General features: G+C 38.4%; 1 protein-coding gene across 1 annotated transcript in view; it reads left to right on the forward strand.

Annotated features, from left to right (window-relative positions):
* Positions 1–904: 904 nt before the first annotated feature.
* The window catches only part of LOC109045151 (voltage-dependent P/Q-type calcium channel subunit alpha-1A-like), a 100,479-nt gene continuing 83,182 nt past the window's right edge, over positions 905–18,201 (forward strand). Inside the window, 1 exon segment of the mRNA XM_042720201.1 lies at positions 905–2,814. Within this exon segment, the coding sequence (XP_042576135.1) occupies positions 2,543–2,814 (272 nt within the window). The 5' untranslated portion in view covers positions 905–2,542.

Here is an 18,201-nt window from a genome sequence, read left to right on the forward strand (position 1 = left end):
CCCCTAAAATGCCTCCTTGACACAGCCCCCACATGTCTACATCACAGTATGGGAAGATTTGCATTACACCGCCCAAATGTTCACGCAAAGGAAGAAGGCTTAACTTTGATTCTTGCTGTTCCCACCGGTGCCATGTTGTGGAGATGCTGTTTCTTTGTAAAGGCGAAAATACTTTGTTTGGCCTTCAAAAAGAGGACACAACTAGAAATCAGTGGTTAAGTTGCATTTACAACACTGTTCCAGAACAGTTCAACCCAAATATTTAGTGTGCAGCTATGGAGGACTGTTTTCTGATCCTGGGAGAAAAGACTATAATGCCGGCTGTTCTGACTCACAGTCTGTAAGTACTTTACATATGAAAAGGATTTGCCACTGATGATTCAAACGCCGGTTATGAGCAGTGTAGAGCAGCGGTTCTCAATTCTAGTCCTCGCGCCCCCCTGCTCTACACATTTTGTATGTTTCTCTTATGGCTTCAGACATTTGTTCTATTCTAACGTAAGTACCCTGCGAAGTGGACATCACAGGATATCCCGCCATGATTCCACTTCGAAGCGAGCGTAGCCTACTTTATATGTTCCATTCAAAGTTCATTGAAGTGTGCGAGATGTGAATTCAGACCGATGAGCTTTGTAAAAAAACGACGCGTTTCAGAAAGGCAGGGCATAGAGGAGAAACAATAATGTACAGTATGAGGAAATTAAGATGTTTTTTTTTTACCTTAAACCGCATAAACACATTTAATAATACCAAATACATACAATAATATTCTTTTTAGCAACGTCATATGACCCCTTTAATTATTTCCGTTTAATTTATTTCCTATTAATTCCGAAATATCTGCGTCTTAGACTAGCCTGTCGCACCTCGCGCTGCGTGCCCCCGCAAAGCGGAGCCGTTCCCGAGAGACGCGCGTTCGAATGCGCAGCTGTCTCCCAGCGCTCACATCCCGACCACTGGCACAAACAGTCCATAACCTGACAACGCGCTGTCAGCTTGTTACGTTCCGTTATCTCTAAAACTGCACAACCCCTCAGTGTCGTGTGAACAAGCCGAAGATATTTTCATGCGTCAAAGGCAAGTGTGCTGAGGCTGAGAACGCATTCGGTGGAGACTCAACAGTCGGTACAGGTACAGACCGGAGTCAGAAGAACAAATTTGTCAGTGGGGTGCGTGCGCCGTGCGTCATGTGCTGCAAGAAGAACTGGCCAGAGTGCTGAATTGATCAGTGGCTCATTATAGCTTAGCTTGCCAGCTGATCGGAGCTAACTGTTTCATTCGGCTTGTGTTTCACAAGCTGATATCCTGCGAGCCCCCACCCCACACTCGTCCTCAACTGCCTCCTCCCCCCCTTTTTTTTCCTCAGGGGCACTTGACGGAGAGTAACGAGGCTAACAGACAGCTCAACATTGGCAGAAATAAGGAATAGAGTGATCCGAGTGTTCTCACGAACGGATTGCGCTCACACTCGGGGAAGATGAACAGATCCAACGCGGCCCAGAGCCCAGTGCAGGGGAACACAAGCGGCTATGGGAACCCTGAGATGTCGCCGTTGTCCCCTCGCGACTGATGCTTCTACTTTCTGTCACTGTGTCCCTTCATTGGATTTTATGACGGTTGGATTGGTTCTTTTGCTCTGAAATGCCAGTGACGGCTCTGGCGAAAAGGATGACACCTTACCAGTGAGGAAAAAAACAACAACAACTAAAAAAATCGATACTTGTAATGATCTGTTTTTGCATCCGAGTAATTACCTGTGTCGTGAAGAAGAGGAAAACGGAATTAACATCGGATATCGCACATCTCTCTGTAGCTGAGATGCAAATACATGCGAGTAAACGTGAGCGCGAGGTGACCGAAGGCAGATTATAGCTACACCGTGCCAAATATTGCGGATGTTGTGAAATAAATAAATAATCATTTTTATCCTATTTCCCCCCCCCGTTTTAAATATATATGGATACTGTAATCATCAGAATTTACAATTAAAACTGAACTCAGACAATTGTTTTAAATGTTTCCATTTTTGTTCACTTGGTTAGCCATCACACCTAGATCGTGTAAATGATTGTAGCTATGATAATTGCAACCTGAATGTTCAAGGAAAAGCGCGGATGAGAGACAGTTCTGGAAAATATGAGGATGGAGCCACAGAAAACGAGAGATTTAGCCAAGATTTGCATGGCCGTGGAAATATGTTGATTGTGGACATAAAATGAGGTGATGATGGACCATTTTGTGTGTTGAAGTGGGCAACGAACCTGTGAACTACAAAATACAAGGCACGCTTTTTTTGTTCGATTTTTTTGTTTGTTTTTTGTTTTGTTTTGTTTTTTCTTCGTTTTCTTTTTCGTTTGCTTAAAATCTAACCATCAAGCTCCTGGAGCGTAACATCGCATATAAAGGCCATGAAGACTAATGTGTACTCCAGTTATACACGTATTAAGTTTTGAAGCGGATGGGATGTAATGTGGTGTGGTCGCGTTGAATATTCGCCCCCTTTTTTCCTGCTTCGTGAAGACTGGCATTTGGTGTTTATAGAATGGCTCGGTTCGGAGATGAGGTGCCGTCCAGGTATGGCGGAGGACCGGGACACGCTCAAGGGGGCCCCGGCCGCGGCGGCAGCAGGCAGGGGGGCCCGCCAGGTGCCCACCAGAGAGTGTACAAGCAGTCAATGGCCCAGCGAGCCAGAACTATGGCCCTGTACAACCCTATACCGGTGCGGCAAAACTGCTTCACTGTCAACCGATCTCTATTCATCTTCAGTGAGGACAACTTCGTGAGAAAATACGCCAAAAAGATCACCGAATGGCCATATCCTTTAAAACCCCCCTCAGTGAATACCCTGGGGCCTCCGGCTGCAGGTATAGTGCGCTTGAGTGTGGCATGTTGTAAGGTCACCTGAAAATGTCTTAAAACACGAATCACATTGACGCTGGTTTAATGATAGCTATGAAGAAAAACACGAGCGAGCGCATGATTAGGTCGCGGACGTTTCATTAGTAGAATATTTCCAGGCCTTTAATTGTCAAGTTATTTCTGTGGCAAGATGAATCGAGTCTATTTCTGGTGTGTGTGTTCGGTGTGTTACGCACGTTAAGGGCGCGAGGTGAGCGGTGCTGTGTGACGGTAACGGGCGGCGCTGTGGCGCGCCGAGGCTTGCTGATGTCAGCATGTGCAGTCTCTCAGCTCGGTCTCATTCGAGAGAAAGCGATGGTGAAGAGGGGAGGGGAAAGCCACCATTTCCCATATTCTAAGAGCTTCTGGAGAATACTACGTGTATATGTGTACTTGCATTTTTCACGGTGCACCTATTGAGCCTCGTGTTTAAAGACAAATGGGGTTTTGTATGGAGAGAATTGGAAATTGTTAAAGCAGTATCATAAGGCCGCAGCAGGTAATCACAGCAGTGCTGATGTTCAATACAGTGTGATAGTGTTTTTATACATCTGCTTAGTAAACATGATAACCAGGAACTTGTGTTTCAGGCAATTGGCTAGTAATCTCTAGTTTATAGCAACACAAAATTATGTTTTATTAATAAGGTTCGGGAGGAGCAGATCAGATAATCAACCAATGCAGCACAGGTAGAGCTCGTCTAGTTGATCAATTAATTAGCATTATATGTATATGTATATATATATATATATATATATATATATATTATATATATATGTATATATATATATATATATATATATATATATACACACACAGCCAACTCACCACTGTCCCAGGACAGTTTTCTGGCATCCCTCCTCCACCCCAACGCCTCACTCTTAAACTATTCTCATCTCATACTAGGGATGCTGGGTTCGCGTTATATTCCGAGCTCGGGGCCCTCCTTTAAGACAGCATGCCAAATATGCTTAATATTTGCTAAATCCTATTATATGTAAGTGCAAGCACTTTAAAAAAAACAGTTTAAAAAATCAAGCAGCACACAGACTGAAAGCTAATCTGGAATGGCGTATGTGAGTGGAGCAACTGCTTCCCAAATCGCGTACTGCTTAGAGTGAAGTGAGTGACGTGACACAGCCTAGAGTAGGCCTATGTACTGCATTTGATGAGGAATTTACTTAGTGAGTGTTAATAAACTACATTTTATAAGAATGCATGTGTGTGTGGTATTGACATGTGACCTATGGCATCAGCCACATGTTCAGTGCCATTTAGGATTATAACAACTTTTCTCCCATGGGCTTATGGGAAAGTAAAGTGACTATCAAATGGATATATATGTTATGCCTAGTGTTTGATGGAAACTGCAAATTAGGGCATACTACTTATTTAACATATTTGTTTTCGTCTACTATATAGTAAAGGCACTGTTATATAAAAACTTGCATTTTTGGAATGCTTGATGTAGGTGTAAATTATTATGTGTGAGTTTTCATGAAACCCATTCATCGGGAAATACGTACTGTTTTTTTTTTCTTCTTCTTCTTTTTAGTAGATCAGTTTTATATTGTTTTTAAATGCATATTTATTTTTGAAAATGAAAAACCATGTGCATCCATTTAACAGATCCATTAAATCATGTATTTTTGACTCAGCCCTTGGAAGTTCACTGAAGCTTCCACTAAAGACTTTCCACCTTATTGTTAAAACAGATTGGATGCCTGAAACCTGTATGATGGTGGAACAACCCAATAAACATTAGAGTTTTATTTAAACAAATCTTTAGATACAGAAAAAACACACAGAGACACATAATTCCTCTAGTCAGACTCCAGAAAAAGTTCACTCCCTTCCTTTTCTAATAAACCTCTTAGGATTTAAAAGCATTAAATGTGCACAGAACTGCCCCCACACACACTTCTCTTTTGACACAGCATTTTGATCTGCCAGAGCTTTCAGTGACCTTTAACCTTGCACTCGGCCTGAAAGTCACTCTTTTTATAAGCCTCATTCTTCTGATTTATCTCATGTAAACATGTAATGAGGCCTTGTGATCTAAGGTCCTTAACTTAGGAATCTCTGCTATATCAGAAGTGTTTTTTTAGATGCCCACAGTAAAGCAGCCTTTTCGGTAGTTTTAGTTGACTGTGATTTCTGTATAATACAGATGTGTCTGAATAACAATTTATGAATTGCAGAAGTACATAGTGGTGTGTTGCATGTAGATTAGATGAAATTGTAAACTCAGTTTATGGTTTCCAAACATTGCATCCTTTCTTTTACCTTCTCTGCAGAGAAAATGAAAGTCTAAAAAGACATTTGTGATGCCTACATTGTCTCCGCTTCTCTACATTTATGGGCCGTCTGTCTCTCTGCACTGTAAATGGAATGTAACCTTATAGCTGTGTTTTCTAATTTTAGTTTCATTGACGACTATGAAACTGCAGCCTATGTGGAGTGCAGATAAGTATGCACGTCTATCCGAAGGGACCTGAAATATATGCTCAGTTCAGTCATGAACCATATATATTTAGTCATGAAACATGTTTGTACCTTTGGTCTGATTGAAGTAAGAGAAGCGCATGGATGTTTTCATCCACAAATAAGTTGACTGAATGTTCTGAACTCATAATCAAACCATCTTGTTTTCCACCAAAGAATGACAGATAGAAAAAAATACAAAATTAATAATATAAAAGACATGACGCTATAAATAGATGAGTTGGAGGAGAAGGCAGAAAGAGTGCTTGAGTGGACACCAGAGGGAGACAGACTGATAGAAAGAAGTTGTCTTGAGTCGTGAGCCCTTGCATTTTTCTTCCATGTGTAGAAGCAGTGATCTACATTCAGTCTGCAGAATTTAAATGATTTATTCTCCCTTTCTCTCGCAATTCCTCCTTCTCATTTTCTCAAGCAAAACTAAGCATACAAGCATACATTTTATTTATTTTTTTCAGTGATGATCAATGCCTGCATCAGAATCAAGCTAGTTTTGTGTTAGCAGGTGTTGACATATCTAGGTCTACCATTTGTGTTTCAGTGTTTCAAAAGGAATTATGGTATGTACTCACAAACTCACACATTTTTTTGACATATCAAACCTCTTTTTTCTTCATCACAAGCATGTTTCTTGCTTTCCCCTGTTCTGAGGTTTCTGTCAGGCTAAAAATAACAGCGGCGGACTGAAAGAGCATTTCTCAATGGCATGTTCTCCTTCCCTCCCGCCTTTCTGCCTCCTTGGAGTCAGTCCTCTGTTGTATGCATACAGATGGGCCACAGACAGGCATCGCTGTCCAACCGCATACTCCAATGCCAGTTTGGAGGAGAAATGGAGAGTGTAGTTTTCTAAGAGGGCTGCAGAGTGTCTTTAAATTAGAAAAGAGAACAGGCTGTTTATGCCACCAAATAAACAATAAGCATTTTTTTTAAAAAACACTTCTTTATTATGTGCTCAAATATTTTTCTTCTCTTGTCTATTCAGCGGAATCTGACAAATTATAAGCCTCAAATATAAAGTGGTTATGTATTATGTGTACTGGCTGGATTATAGTATTGTTATTTCTTGGCAGTTCTTGTTTACTCATTCTAACACTTTCTAATAACTTACTTACGTCTGGGTGTTTTGTATTTGCACTGATTTGCATTGATTGGATTGAAAAGTAAATGCGATGTGTTAGTTCACACAAATCCAACTCCAAATGAATACTTTGTGTTATTTACAAGTTTTAAGGAGCCCAACTTAAAGTTGTGAAACACAAACTTGACTTTGTTGTTCAGGGGTTTTTGTGTTGTACATACACGTAGGGTTATTATAGTTAACTAAAGCCAAAACCATAAAATGTTACATTACTTATATAAAATAATCAAAATAAAATTTGTATACGTAGCTGCCAAGGCAACATTTATAATTTTCATTTAGTTTAACTTGATGTACTAAAATAACTAAAACTAAAATAAATAAAAAAATTATATAAACCATAGAGACATTTAAAAGAAAATGTTAAAAACTAATAAAATGACCAAGACACACAACTGTAGTTATTACATTATGTGTGATCTAATATTAAAGAGGTTCTAAGAACTGAAGAAAAAAAGATAGGATGTCTGTGTATAAATTATCTAGGATGGAGGGATAGTTAAATGCACCCACCTAAATGCAAACATATCGGAAAGGAAATGATGTGATGTGTAGCCAAGTATGGTGACCAGCCCAGGGAGCAGTTGGGGGTTCGGTGGCTTGCTCAAGGGTCTCATCTCAGTCGTGGTATTGAGGTTGGAGAGAGCGCTGGATATTCACTCCCCCCACCTACAATCCCTGCTAGACCTGATACTCGAACCTGCGACCTTAGGGTTAGAAGTCTGACTTCTCACATAATTTATTAACACAGGCTTCAATGGACACTTTCCCCCCGGTTCACAGCATCACAACATGTTCCTGTTTGTGGGTATGATGAGATATGCCTGGATGATAGAATTGTCTCGTCATCTTAGATCCTCTCTTCCATTTGGGCAGCAGGGAGTTAAATGTGTCATCCTAGATTCATTCACACAGCTGTCACTGTCTCAGTTTCTGCCACTCAATCCTCTTTCTCTCTGCATGATTGTAAAAGACATAAATATTGGCAAAAGATTTGGATATTCACAGTGGACTTAATCAACTAATCTCATACATCCATGAGACCATTTGGTCAAAATTAATAGAAAACATTGTCGCTTAATTCATATATATATATATATATATATATATATATATATATATATATATATACACACACACACACACACATGGGGTTTTGAATGTGCTGTATTACTTACATAAAGGCGGGAATGTGTATTGAAAAGGTGTGCAACAGCATTTCTGAAAATGAAAGTGTCACATGGCATTCAAGTCACGTTTTAGCATGAGACCTGTTTGCAAATTATAAGAGCACCAGTCTTGTTGTTTCAGCGAAGCAGTGTGTGTATATGTGCATGTTTGTGTTTGCCTTCCAGGCCTAATCTGGTGGTTTCATACCTCCTGAAATCTGGGTCTAAATGAGTGTAGTCATCCGTAATGTTGCAGCCCCACGTTGCTCAGCTGCTGCCGCAGACGAGGCTACAAAACTCATCTTTAATACTTAAAATGAAGGCTTGAAATCTCCGATCCCAATGCATGGAAAAGAGCAACCAGTAAAAACAGAAGAAAGTCAGGCACACAGGTCTGGAACGACATGACAGATATATATTTTTTCTTTCCCTTTGATGATTTTTTCAAAATGACGTTTGTCTCTGTGTTGATATGTACACTATGTCCTTGTACAATGTAGCAGAGGTGTATAGTCAGTTGTTTTATTGCCATTGCTTGCGTCTTAGGCTAGCATTGCACTTCACTACCCGCTCATGTTTTTCCTCTTACTCTCTGGTTCTGTATCTTGTGTTCTAGTAGTGAATTATTCATTTCTGTGGCTGGGTGGTATGTGTGTATGATGCTGACTTGGGAGAAATCTATTTTGGGTGCAGGGTGAGGAAAAAAGATGTGGTGGCTTGAATTTTCATGCTGGTGCTCGTGTCACGTGCTGCTTCTGCTAATGCTGTTGCCACTGCTACACACCTTTACCAACTACCTGCTCTCTGTCTCTAACAGATACACAAAGACATACTGATACCAACAATGTCTACAATGCTGCTGTTTTATTATTTCTAGCACATATAGAGACATAAATAGTACAAGTAGATAAAGTACCATTGCATTGTAGCCTCCGTTCGCTGCTGTAGCTTCTCAATTAAGTATTTATTATTATTATTATTATTATTATTATTATTATTATTATTATTATATTATATTATAAATCAAATAATGGCTTTTAAAGTTTTATTTATTCCTCTGAATTTTCAGCATCATTACTCCAGTCTTCAGTGTCGCATGACCGATCAGAAATCATTCTAATATGCTGATTTGCTTCTCAAGAACATTTCTTGTTATCATCAATGTTAAATAAAACAGTTGTGCTGCTTAATATTTTTATGGAAACCATGATCTATGTTTTTCATGGTTCTTTGATGAACAGAAAATCAAAAGAGAGAAAGATTTGAAATCAATATTTTGTAACATTAATAAAAGCCTTTGCTATCACTTTTGATCAATTTAATGCATCCTTGCTGAATAAAAGTATGAAGAAAAAAAATCTTACTAACCCAAAAAAATTTTAACAGTACTGTATGTGTTATATGTAGTTATTGCAGAATTCTTTCTCTCATAGATTATCATGTTTGAGTGATTATAAGTAAGCCGATACAGGAATTAGGAGGAATGTTCCACCTAGTACTTCCTACAAAGTTAATAAGCATTGTGCAATTTTCTTTTATGCTGCTTAAACACGCACACACACAAACGGTATCTATGTTAATCCTGTCCTAACAGACTGATTTCTGAGCACTAAGGGTATATAAAGGGTAAATGAGTGATTAGAGTGAGGGAAAGAGATGGAAAGATTGTTAGCACTTGTAACTACCGACCTATCTTTTATAGCTGCATTAAGAGAGGGAAAAACACTGCTGTTTCTAGTTAATAAATTATTCAGGCTGCAGCCCCAGAATGCAAGAGATAGAATTAGAAAAGCAAACAGCCTGGGATCTTGCAGCCAGATGAGGAAATCAATACATATTTACATTTCACTGGCTGGGCTTCTCGGGTCGCTCTGGAGCGCTTCGCCGTCTACTACTGTTAATTACCACACCAGTGATTCTCACACACACACATTCACTGACTGACTGAATGACATGCCCACTGAATCACTCATGTACTGTATTAGTGGATTAGTGTCTAGTGTAACTGTGTGTGTCTGATTGCTTCAACTCATTCTGCTTCTGTGTGTCCCAAGGTCTGATTTGTCTCGTCAGCCATTTTGATACCGCTACTCATATATTATTTCATAGATTGCAACTCTTTAATAAAAGCTATTGGTGGGGATTGCTTGGTGAGCCGAATTTGACTTACTGTAAATGTTCTGTGCTGAGTGCAAGGGAACATCTCTGGAATTATGAAAGTCTTATATAAGTCAGCATGATATGACAATTCACTCTATTTATTTAAAAAAAAAATAATAATAAGTAAATGCATGTTATTGATATTATTGTGAAAAAAATTAACTTGTAATTTTTTATTAGTATGCCTTAAAGAGATGAAAAAAATGAAAATTACCCCATTATTTACTCACCAGTTTTAAATGAAGTCTTAGTCGTAGTCTTGTGTCAAATGTAACCTTTAGTTTTTATCATATTTATCATAAAAGACTTATGCTGCACAGAGCTTGCATAAGTAACATTACAGTCAGCAAACCACAATCACAGACAATAAAGTTGAGATCCATGACAGAACACAGAGTGGCTAAATGACACTTTCATTTAAGATGAATACCTCAAATGGAGATCGCTGAACTCCAGCTTACTTGTTCAGTACTATATGATTCTTTATGGCATCTTCGCAGAGCGTGTGAATGGTTGCCAGGTTGCAAAAAGCTGGGCAGAGTACGTATCTGTTTAACAGAAAAGCTCTGATTGGGGGATTTAAGCTCTTGATATCTGGCAACCACAAACATGAATGCTCACATAATGGAGTCTTGTACAGCAGTCAGAAATGTTTTGGCTCCACTTTTTTCAACAAAAATAAAAAGTTTTTGGTAAACTTTTTGTTCTTTTAACTACATTCCCATAGTCTCATAATGATTTTATAAATGCTCCTTTCTTTTGAAAACTGTGCTCATTGGTGTTAGATGTCAAAGCCTTTATCATATCTTCTGACACAAACCTTCAGAAGTGCTCCAGTGGTGTATGATGGGAGGCTGCATCATTAGTGATATCCTCATCAGAGAAATTAATGTTGAGGCAGATAAAATCATTTTTCAGACAGCTATATTTGTTACGGCACATGGTCTGTGTTCTTGAATGGCCTGGTTTTGTTGGCATGATGTTCACCTAATCATCAGAAGGGTAAATGGGTGGTCATTTTCCTTTTCCAGTTCACAGGCATCTTTATATTACTTTTTATATCAGAGTCCATCTCAAAGTCTCTATTCCCATTTTGGATGGCATCAGTGACATCATATACATTGTAAATTATGACCTTAACTGTCTAGTAGTTTTCTGAAATGGAGAAAAAAAAACACTGATTAGCTTCAAGGCTAAATAATCTCAGTGCAAGTCAACCCCAATCATACAAATTTTGCAGAAATCACACATTCCACAGATTTCAAACAATACAGTCTGATAGCTTATTGTGCTCTACTTATCATGATAATAGCACGTATAACCCCCTCATTCCAGAACATTATCACCTGGCCCTCATGCATCAAGCATACATTAGTGAAAACAAGTTAAGCCCAGAAATGAAAACAGAACCAGTTAAGTATATATTAAAATATAATTTTAAACATGGCATGACAAATAATGTAAACTTCTCAAAAAAATAAAAATAAATAAAAAATAAATAAATAAATAATTCAACTTATAATTTACTGTAATCAGAGCCGTTTCTCCCTATACCCAAAATATGCAAGCTGGGTAGGGCCCCCAAAACACCAGGGGGGCCCCTTGTTCTCAAAGATGATTTAATTTTAGTTTCGTTTTTGAATTTGGTCAGCGGTTATGAAAACGATTATTTGAAAAATTGTAATTTCTTTTAGGGGTGGAACAGTTCAACTTTTTCACGGTTTGGTTTGTATCTCGGTTTTAGAGTCACGGTTTCAGTACAGTTTGATATGTGCTATCTTTGGGGGGGGTACTGTCAAATAAAAAAAAAAGAAAATACGAATAATCTATCTAACTACAAGCAACAGCACAAATAAATGCAATAGATTAAAGATACAAATAAAATAAACAGTGATTTTTCAGGGTTTTTTTTTTTTTTTGGTAGGTCTAGCTTTAGTTTTTAGGTACAGAAATTGAATAAAGTAATCAAATGTGAAACAGCATTACATATTTGACTGTATAAATTAAAGATTAATCTTTATTAAAGTTACTAAAGCTATTCAACCAAGAGCAGTGAGTGATTTCTTTGTTGTTGCTGTTTGAATAATATTAAGAAAGTGCTGTCACTTTAAGAGAACGCACTGATACAGCGCGTTCAGCCCACTATGTCTGCTAGGATACTTACCAAGACGGACATTTTGACATAATTTTTGTGTGAATTTGTCCATTTAAACACAATACTTCAGAGAATGCTTAATATTTGCTCGTGTTTTAAGGCGCGGGTTTGCGCGCTTCAGATGAGCACATGCACAAATCTTCTCACTGCGCGCGCGAGTTCGCATCCTCTTGCTCTTAAATGTTTAATCTGGCAAAGCTTAAATGAGTTTAGTTTAAACCAGATATCAACGTGTGCTGTTCAGGTCTCACCTGTGTGCGCGCGCCTCTGCACCTTGGTGATGACGGAATAAATGACTGCTCATATTCCAGCATATGGCATTCGCATTGAACAAGAGTGTGGTTTGTCCACGTCTTTTTTTTCTTTTCATCGCTGTTGTTGTAATGTACTGGGAAGCCAGAATGCACATCCATCAACAGAAACATATATTAGCTGAACCCTGTTTATTTATAAGAAACAATATTACAGATGCATTTTCAGATTTAAGTTGAACCGCGGTTCTAGCGCGTGCCAAGCCGTGTTTGGAGAACCGTACGGTTCGATTTTTTTTTTTCCACGAACCGTTCCACTCCTAATTTCTTTTAACTTGGTACGCTGTCGCCCTTTCTATGTAAAAATCAATTAAATCATGTAATGTGAATGTCGTACAGTCTTGCGCAAGACTAAAAAAAGAGTTGAAAGCGTACCGAGCCACAGAAGAGGCTGTTTCTCAAGCGCTTTCCACGAGCGCGATTTGAGACGGAGTGAAACATGGACAAATGCATTTCATTCGTTCATAACCACTCATAACCCACTCCACCGCCCCCAAAAGGTGAAGTCCCTTGAAGCAAGTGTGCAGGTTGTGTAGGTTTATGGCCAGGTAAACAGAACTATTTACAAAATACTTATTATAGACTTATTATTAGCCAATATTACATATCTGTGAGCGGCAAAAGTATATGAAATCTCTAGGATTAGCTGTTAATTTAAAGGTGAAATTAGAGTTAATCTGTTTTTCAGAGTTGTTTTCAGTCAGTGAGATGACAATCAGGTGTCAGTGTGTGCCCTGTTTTATTTAAAGAACAGGGATCTATCAAAGTTTGGTCATGTTTGTAGAAGTGTATCATGGCACAAACAAATGAGATCTCTGAGGACCTCAGAAAAAGAGTTGGTGTTGCTCATCAGGCTAGAAAAGGTTTCAAAGCCATCTCTAAAGAGTTTGAACTCCACCAATCCACAGTCAGACAGACTGTGTACAAATGGAGGAAATTCAAGATCACTGTTACCCTCCCCAGGAGTGCTCTACCAACAAAGAACACTCTGAAAGCAAGATGTGTAAAAGTCAACTACGTTTCAAAGGACTGCAGGCTAAATTCTAAGCAACTAAAGGCTTTTCTCACATTGGCTAATGTTAATGTTTATGAGCCCATCATCAGGAGAACACTGAACAATTATGGTGTCCATGGCAGAGTCACAAAAAGAAAGCCACTGCTCTCCTAAAAGAACATTGCTGCCCATCTGCAGTTTGCTACAGATCATGTGGACAGGCCAGAGGAATACTGGAGAAATGTTTTGTGGATGGATGAGACCAAAATAAAAAACATTATTTTAAAAGAAAAAAAACACTTCATTACAAAAAAAAAACCTCATCCCATCATAAGAACCTTATCCCATCTGTGAAACGTGGTGGTAGTATCAGGGTTTGGGCCTGTTTTGTTGCATATGGTCCAGGATGGCTTACCATCTTTGATGGAACAATGAATTCTGAATTATACCAGCAAATTCTGAAGTAAAATGTCAGGACATCTGTCCAAAAACTGAATCTCAAGAGAAAGTGGGTCATGCATCAAGACAACGACCCCAAGCACACAAGTCGTTCTACCAAAGAACGGTTAGAGGACAAAGTTAATGATTTGGAATGACTGAGTCAGAGTCTGGACCTTAATCCAATTGAAATATTGTGGAGGACCTGAAGCAAACAGTTCATAGGCGGAAACCCACCAACATCACAGAGCTGAAGTGGTTCTGTACTGAGGAATGGGCTAAAACTCCTACAAGCCGCTGTGCAGGACTGATCAGCAGTTACAAGAAACATTACCTGCAGTTATTGCTGCAAAAGGAGGTCACACCAGATACTGAAAACAAAGATTCACATACTTTTGCCACTCACAAATATTCAACACCGGATAATTTATCTAAGCAGAATCTTTTGTTGATTGGATTCTATGTCTACTTTCAGGATTTGTGTGAAAATCTAGTTATGTTTTGGGTCATATTTATGCAGAAATATAGAAAATTCTAAAGGGTTCACAAACTTTCAAGTAACACACACACACACACACACACAGACACACACACACACAGACACACACACACACACACACACACACACACACACACACACACACACACACACACACACACACACACACACACACACACATACATAAATATAAAGTCGTGGCCTAATGGTTAGAGAGTTTAACTCCTAACCCTAAGGTTGCGAGTTCCAGTCTCGGGCCGGCAATACCATGACTGAGGTGCCCTTGAGCACGGCACTGAACCCACAACTGCTCCCCGCGCGCCGCAACATAAATGGCTGCCCACTGCTCAGGGTGTGTGTTCAAGGTGTGTGTGTGCACTTTGGGATGGGTTAAATGCAGAGCACGAATTCTGAATATGGGTCACCATACTTGGCTGCATGTCACTTCACTTCACTTCATATACATATATATATATATGTATGTATGTATATGAAGTGAAGTGAAGTGACATGTATACTGTATAAATATATGAGAATGGTGTGGAAAATAATGAAAACTAAATGATTGGAGAAGTCCAGCATATATCACCAGAGAGAACTCTGTCATTTCACTGGAAGATTAAGCTTAATCAAAAATTATAAGGTCAAATTGAAAACATAAACCGATCAATCGTTTACAAAAACAATAATCATATGCCGTTGAGAAATTAATCAATAGGTGGATTTTCGTTTCATGCCAACTTAAACTTTTGCAACTTTAGTCCATCAACACACTTGAAACTGTTCAAAGCTCAAAATCGGTCTCTCTTGTTTAATGCTTCCCTGTATTTGTTCTCCACCTTCTTCTGCATCTTTTTGTCTTTTGGTCCTGTTGAAGATTATATTCTTTTCCTTCACTCAGTCTTCTTGTCTCAACTTGTCTCTCCATCTCTCTCCATCCATCTCTCTGTTGAGCAGTGTGTCAGGTGGCCGTGCTGACGTTGCAGACTGCACTCGGCTGAATGAAGATGGGCTGATGGAGGGAGATGATGAATGCACAGGTTCAGTGGGAGAGGTAGAGCCGGGGAGCAGCGGGATGAGGGGACAGGGCAGAGAGATGAAGGGATAGAGAATGAGAGATTGACGTGGTGCATAGGATGCTGGGAGAGTGTGAGAACAACAGATTCACAGGGAAAAGATGAGTGCAGGACTTTTGAAGGGCACTTGACATATGTGTACACTACTATTTAAAAGTTTGGCGTTGGTAAGTTTTTTTTTTATGTTTTTAAAAGCATCATCTGCTCACAAAAGCTGCATTTATTTGTTCAATAATAAAAAAGGTAATTTGTGAGATATCATTACAATTGAAATAAGTGCTTTCTATTTGAATATATTTTAAAATGTAATTTATTTTAAAAGCTGAATTTTCAGCAGTTATTACACCAGTCGTCAGTGTCACATGATCCTTCAGAATTCATTGCTCAAAAAACATTTCTTATATTATTGACAGTATTGAAAACAGTTGTGCTGCTTAATAGATGAATAGGGCTACATTTACATGTTGTCATTTAGCAGATTCTTTTATCCAAAGTGACTTGATTAGTCTAATGCTGTTAAGAGAAAAGCAAGGTTTAAGTCTTTTTCTAATGCTGTAAATAGAACAGAAAGAGATTTTTTTCTTTTCTTTTTTTGCAATAAATTAAAAAGAAAACAAGTAGATAGAACAGAAAGAGAATAGAGAACGCTAGTGTTAGTCAATTTTTTATAATAAATAAAAAAAAATAAGTTGAAAGAATAGAAAAAGAATAGAGAACGCTAGTGTTAGAGGGTAATTTTTTCTTATTAAAAGAAAACAAGTTAGACTAGAAAATAGAATAGAGAGTGCTAGTGTTAGAGGGTCAAGCGTAGATGGAAGAGATGTGTTTTTAGCTGTTTCTTGAATACAATTAATAGAAAGTTCAAAATACCACCATTTATTTGAAACATAAATATTTTGTAATGTTATAAATGTCTTCACAGTTCAATGCATCTTTGCTTAATAAAAGTATTAAAAATAACTGATTTAAACTTTTGAACTGTAGTGCAATTCTAGAGAAAATTTGTGAAATGGCTAGGAACGAATGATTTAAAATATACTAAATATAATATAACTAGCTATATTATTATTTAGTATATTTTAAATCATTTAATAAAACATTCGTCTTTTTTTTCTTTGCTTCAGCCAGCATCTTGGATTTATTTTTTTCCACTAATCTCTGCACATTGCATTCTCAAATTGCTTTTTCCACAAAGGATACATTCGCTGTTGCCATAGAATTCAGTGAAAACGAGGTATCTTAGTAGGCAACAGAATAACCTACCATGTTAAGACCCCTGCATTATGATATTTTTCGTCATGACCTCATGTACCCGCTGTCACCTCACCCCTAACAGGAATGACCTCTCAGATCCAAAACACACAGAAACCATACACAATCCAAAAGCCACATCACCACTGACGCTACTTTAAACACATGCACACAGGCAGAGAAAGGACAGTTTCTCCCTTCCTTTGTCTCCCGCTTTCTTTTATCTCAGTGGCATTGCTATATATTGTGTTGTGCAGAGGGAGGAAGGTGGGTTCATAATTAAAGTTTTCTGGCGGAGCACATCATAGCATTGTCTCATATTCATCCTGTTTTTAAATGGGCGCCTTTTTCACAACGCAAGAGAGTGAGAGCGGGATGGGTCTTCAAAGCACCAAAACACACGCTTCGGCCACATCACACTCTGCGGCCATATCACACACATGGTCCTCTAGAGAAGGAACAGGATGTCCATTCATCCACCCTATAGAGACAGAGGAAGAGTGCGCCACTTTTGCTTTCATCATACCATCCCGGCGGACGCGCTCATGCACACACTCACATGCACAGACAGTAGTATTTAAATTAAACACTAAAATGATCACAGACAACAAAACTAATATTATTACACATGCATGTGGAAGAACATGCACACACACACTCAGAGTAGAAGCCAGGCAGGCTAATTAAAAGGCACTGAGGGTGTTAATGTTTTGTAATGCTGGACGGACTGCCGGGTATTACAGGAGATGGAGTCTTTACTGTACAGAGCCTTTGAAAGCCTGCCAGATCTCTCCTTCTCTCGCTGCCTTGACAGAAATATCAGCTTATGCCACACTAAAATGAATCATTCTCTTTTTTTCCTCCATGACGTCTCATGCTGTTTTACACACTACAACCTGTTCACTTTGATTTTTGTCTCTGGAGGTCAGCAGGCCACTGTGATGTGGGCTGTGTCATTCAAAACTGAATTAACAATGCCTTTTCAATTCCTAAATTTGAATTGAGGTAGCAAATGTGATGTACATTTCAGCTGAATCTAAGGAAGGACAATTAAAACTAATTAAAATTGTAAGAAATTTGTATAACGGTAATTTTTAACTAGAAAAATTTGCGTTTGTTGAGATAAACTTTAAATATTGGCTTGAGAAACTCTTGTTCGAAAGTCTAAAGATTTATAGGTATAACGTATTTTTTTTGTGGACTGTTGGAAGAACACTTCATTTCCCAGAATCCATTGTCTGCTTTGAATTTCTTTTGAATTGTACTCCAGTAAGTTCAAGACAGAAACATGCCATAAAATGCATAGCAGACACAAATAAAAAAGACAGTTTTTGGTATTGAATGGATTATTATTTTAGTTGACATTTCTCTCTGGAAAGACTTTTGCACTGAGTTCACTGCAGTGCATTCTGGGATCACGTCATGTAGTCATAAGACAAATATATATATAATTCTGCCTAAGAATTAGTTAAAAACAAGTTTCTTAGTAAGTGGCAAAATTAAGTTGCCTACCTTTTAAAAAGCCTTGGCTTTGGGAACGAGTATATGATACCACAAAATTAGCATACGGGCTAACATTGTTAACTAAAATTAACTAAACAAAAATTAAC

This window comes from Cyprinus carpio, chromosome B3 (genome assembly GCF_018340385.1).
Source record: "Cyprinus carpio isolate SPL01 chromosome B3, ASM1834038v1, whole genome shotgun sequence".
NCBI classification, from domain to species: domain Eukaryota; kingdom Metazoa; phylum Chordata; class Actinopteri; order Cypriniformes; family Cyprinidae; genus Cyprinus; species Cyprinus carpio.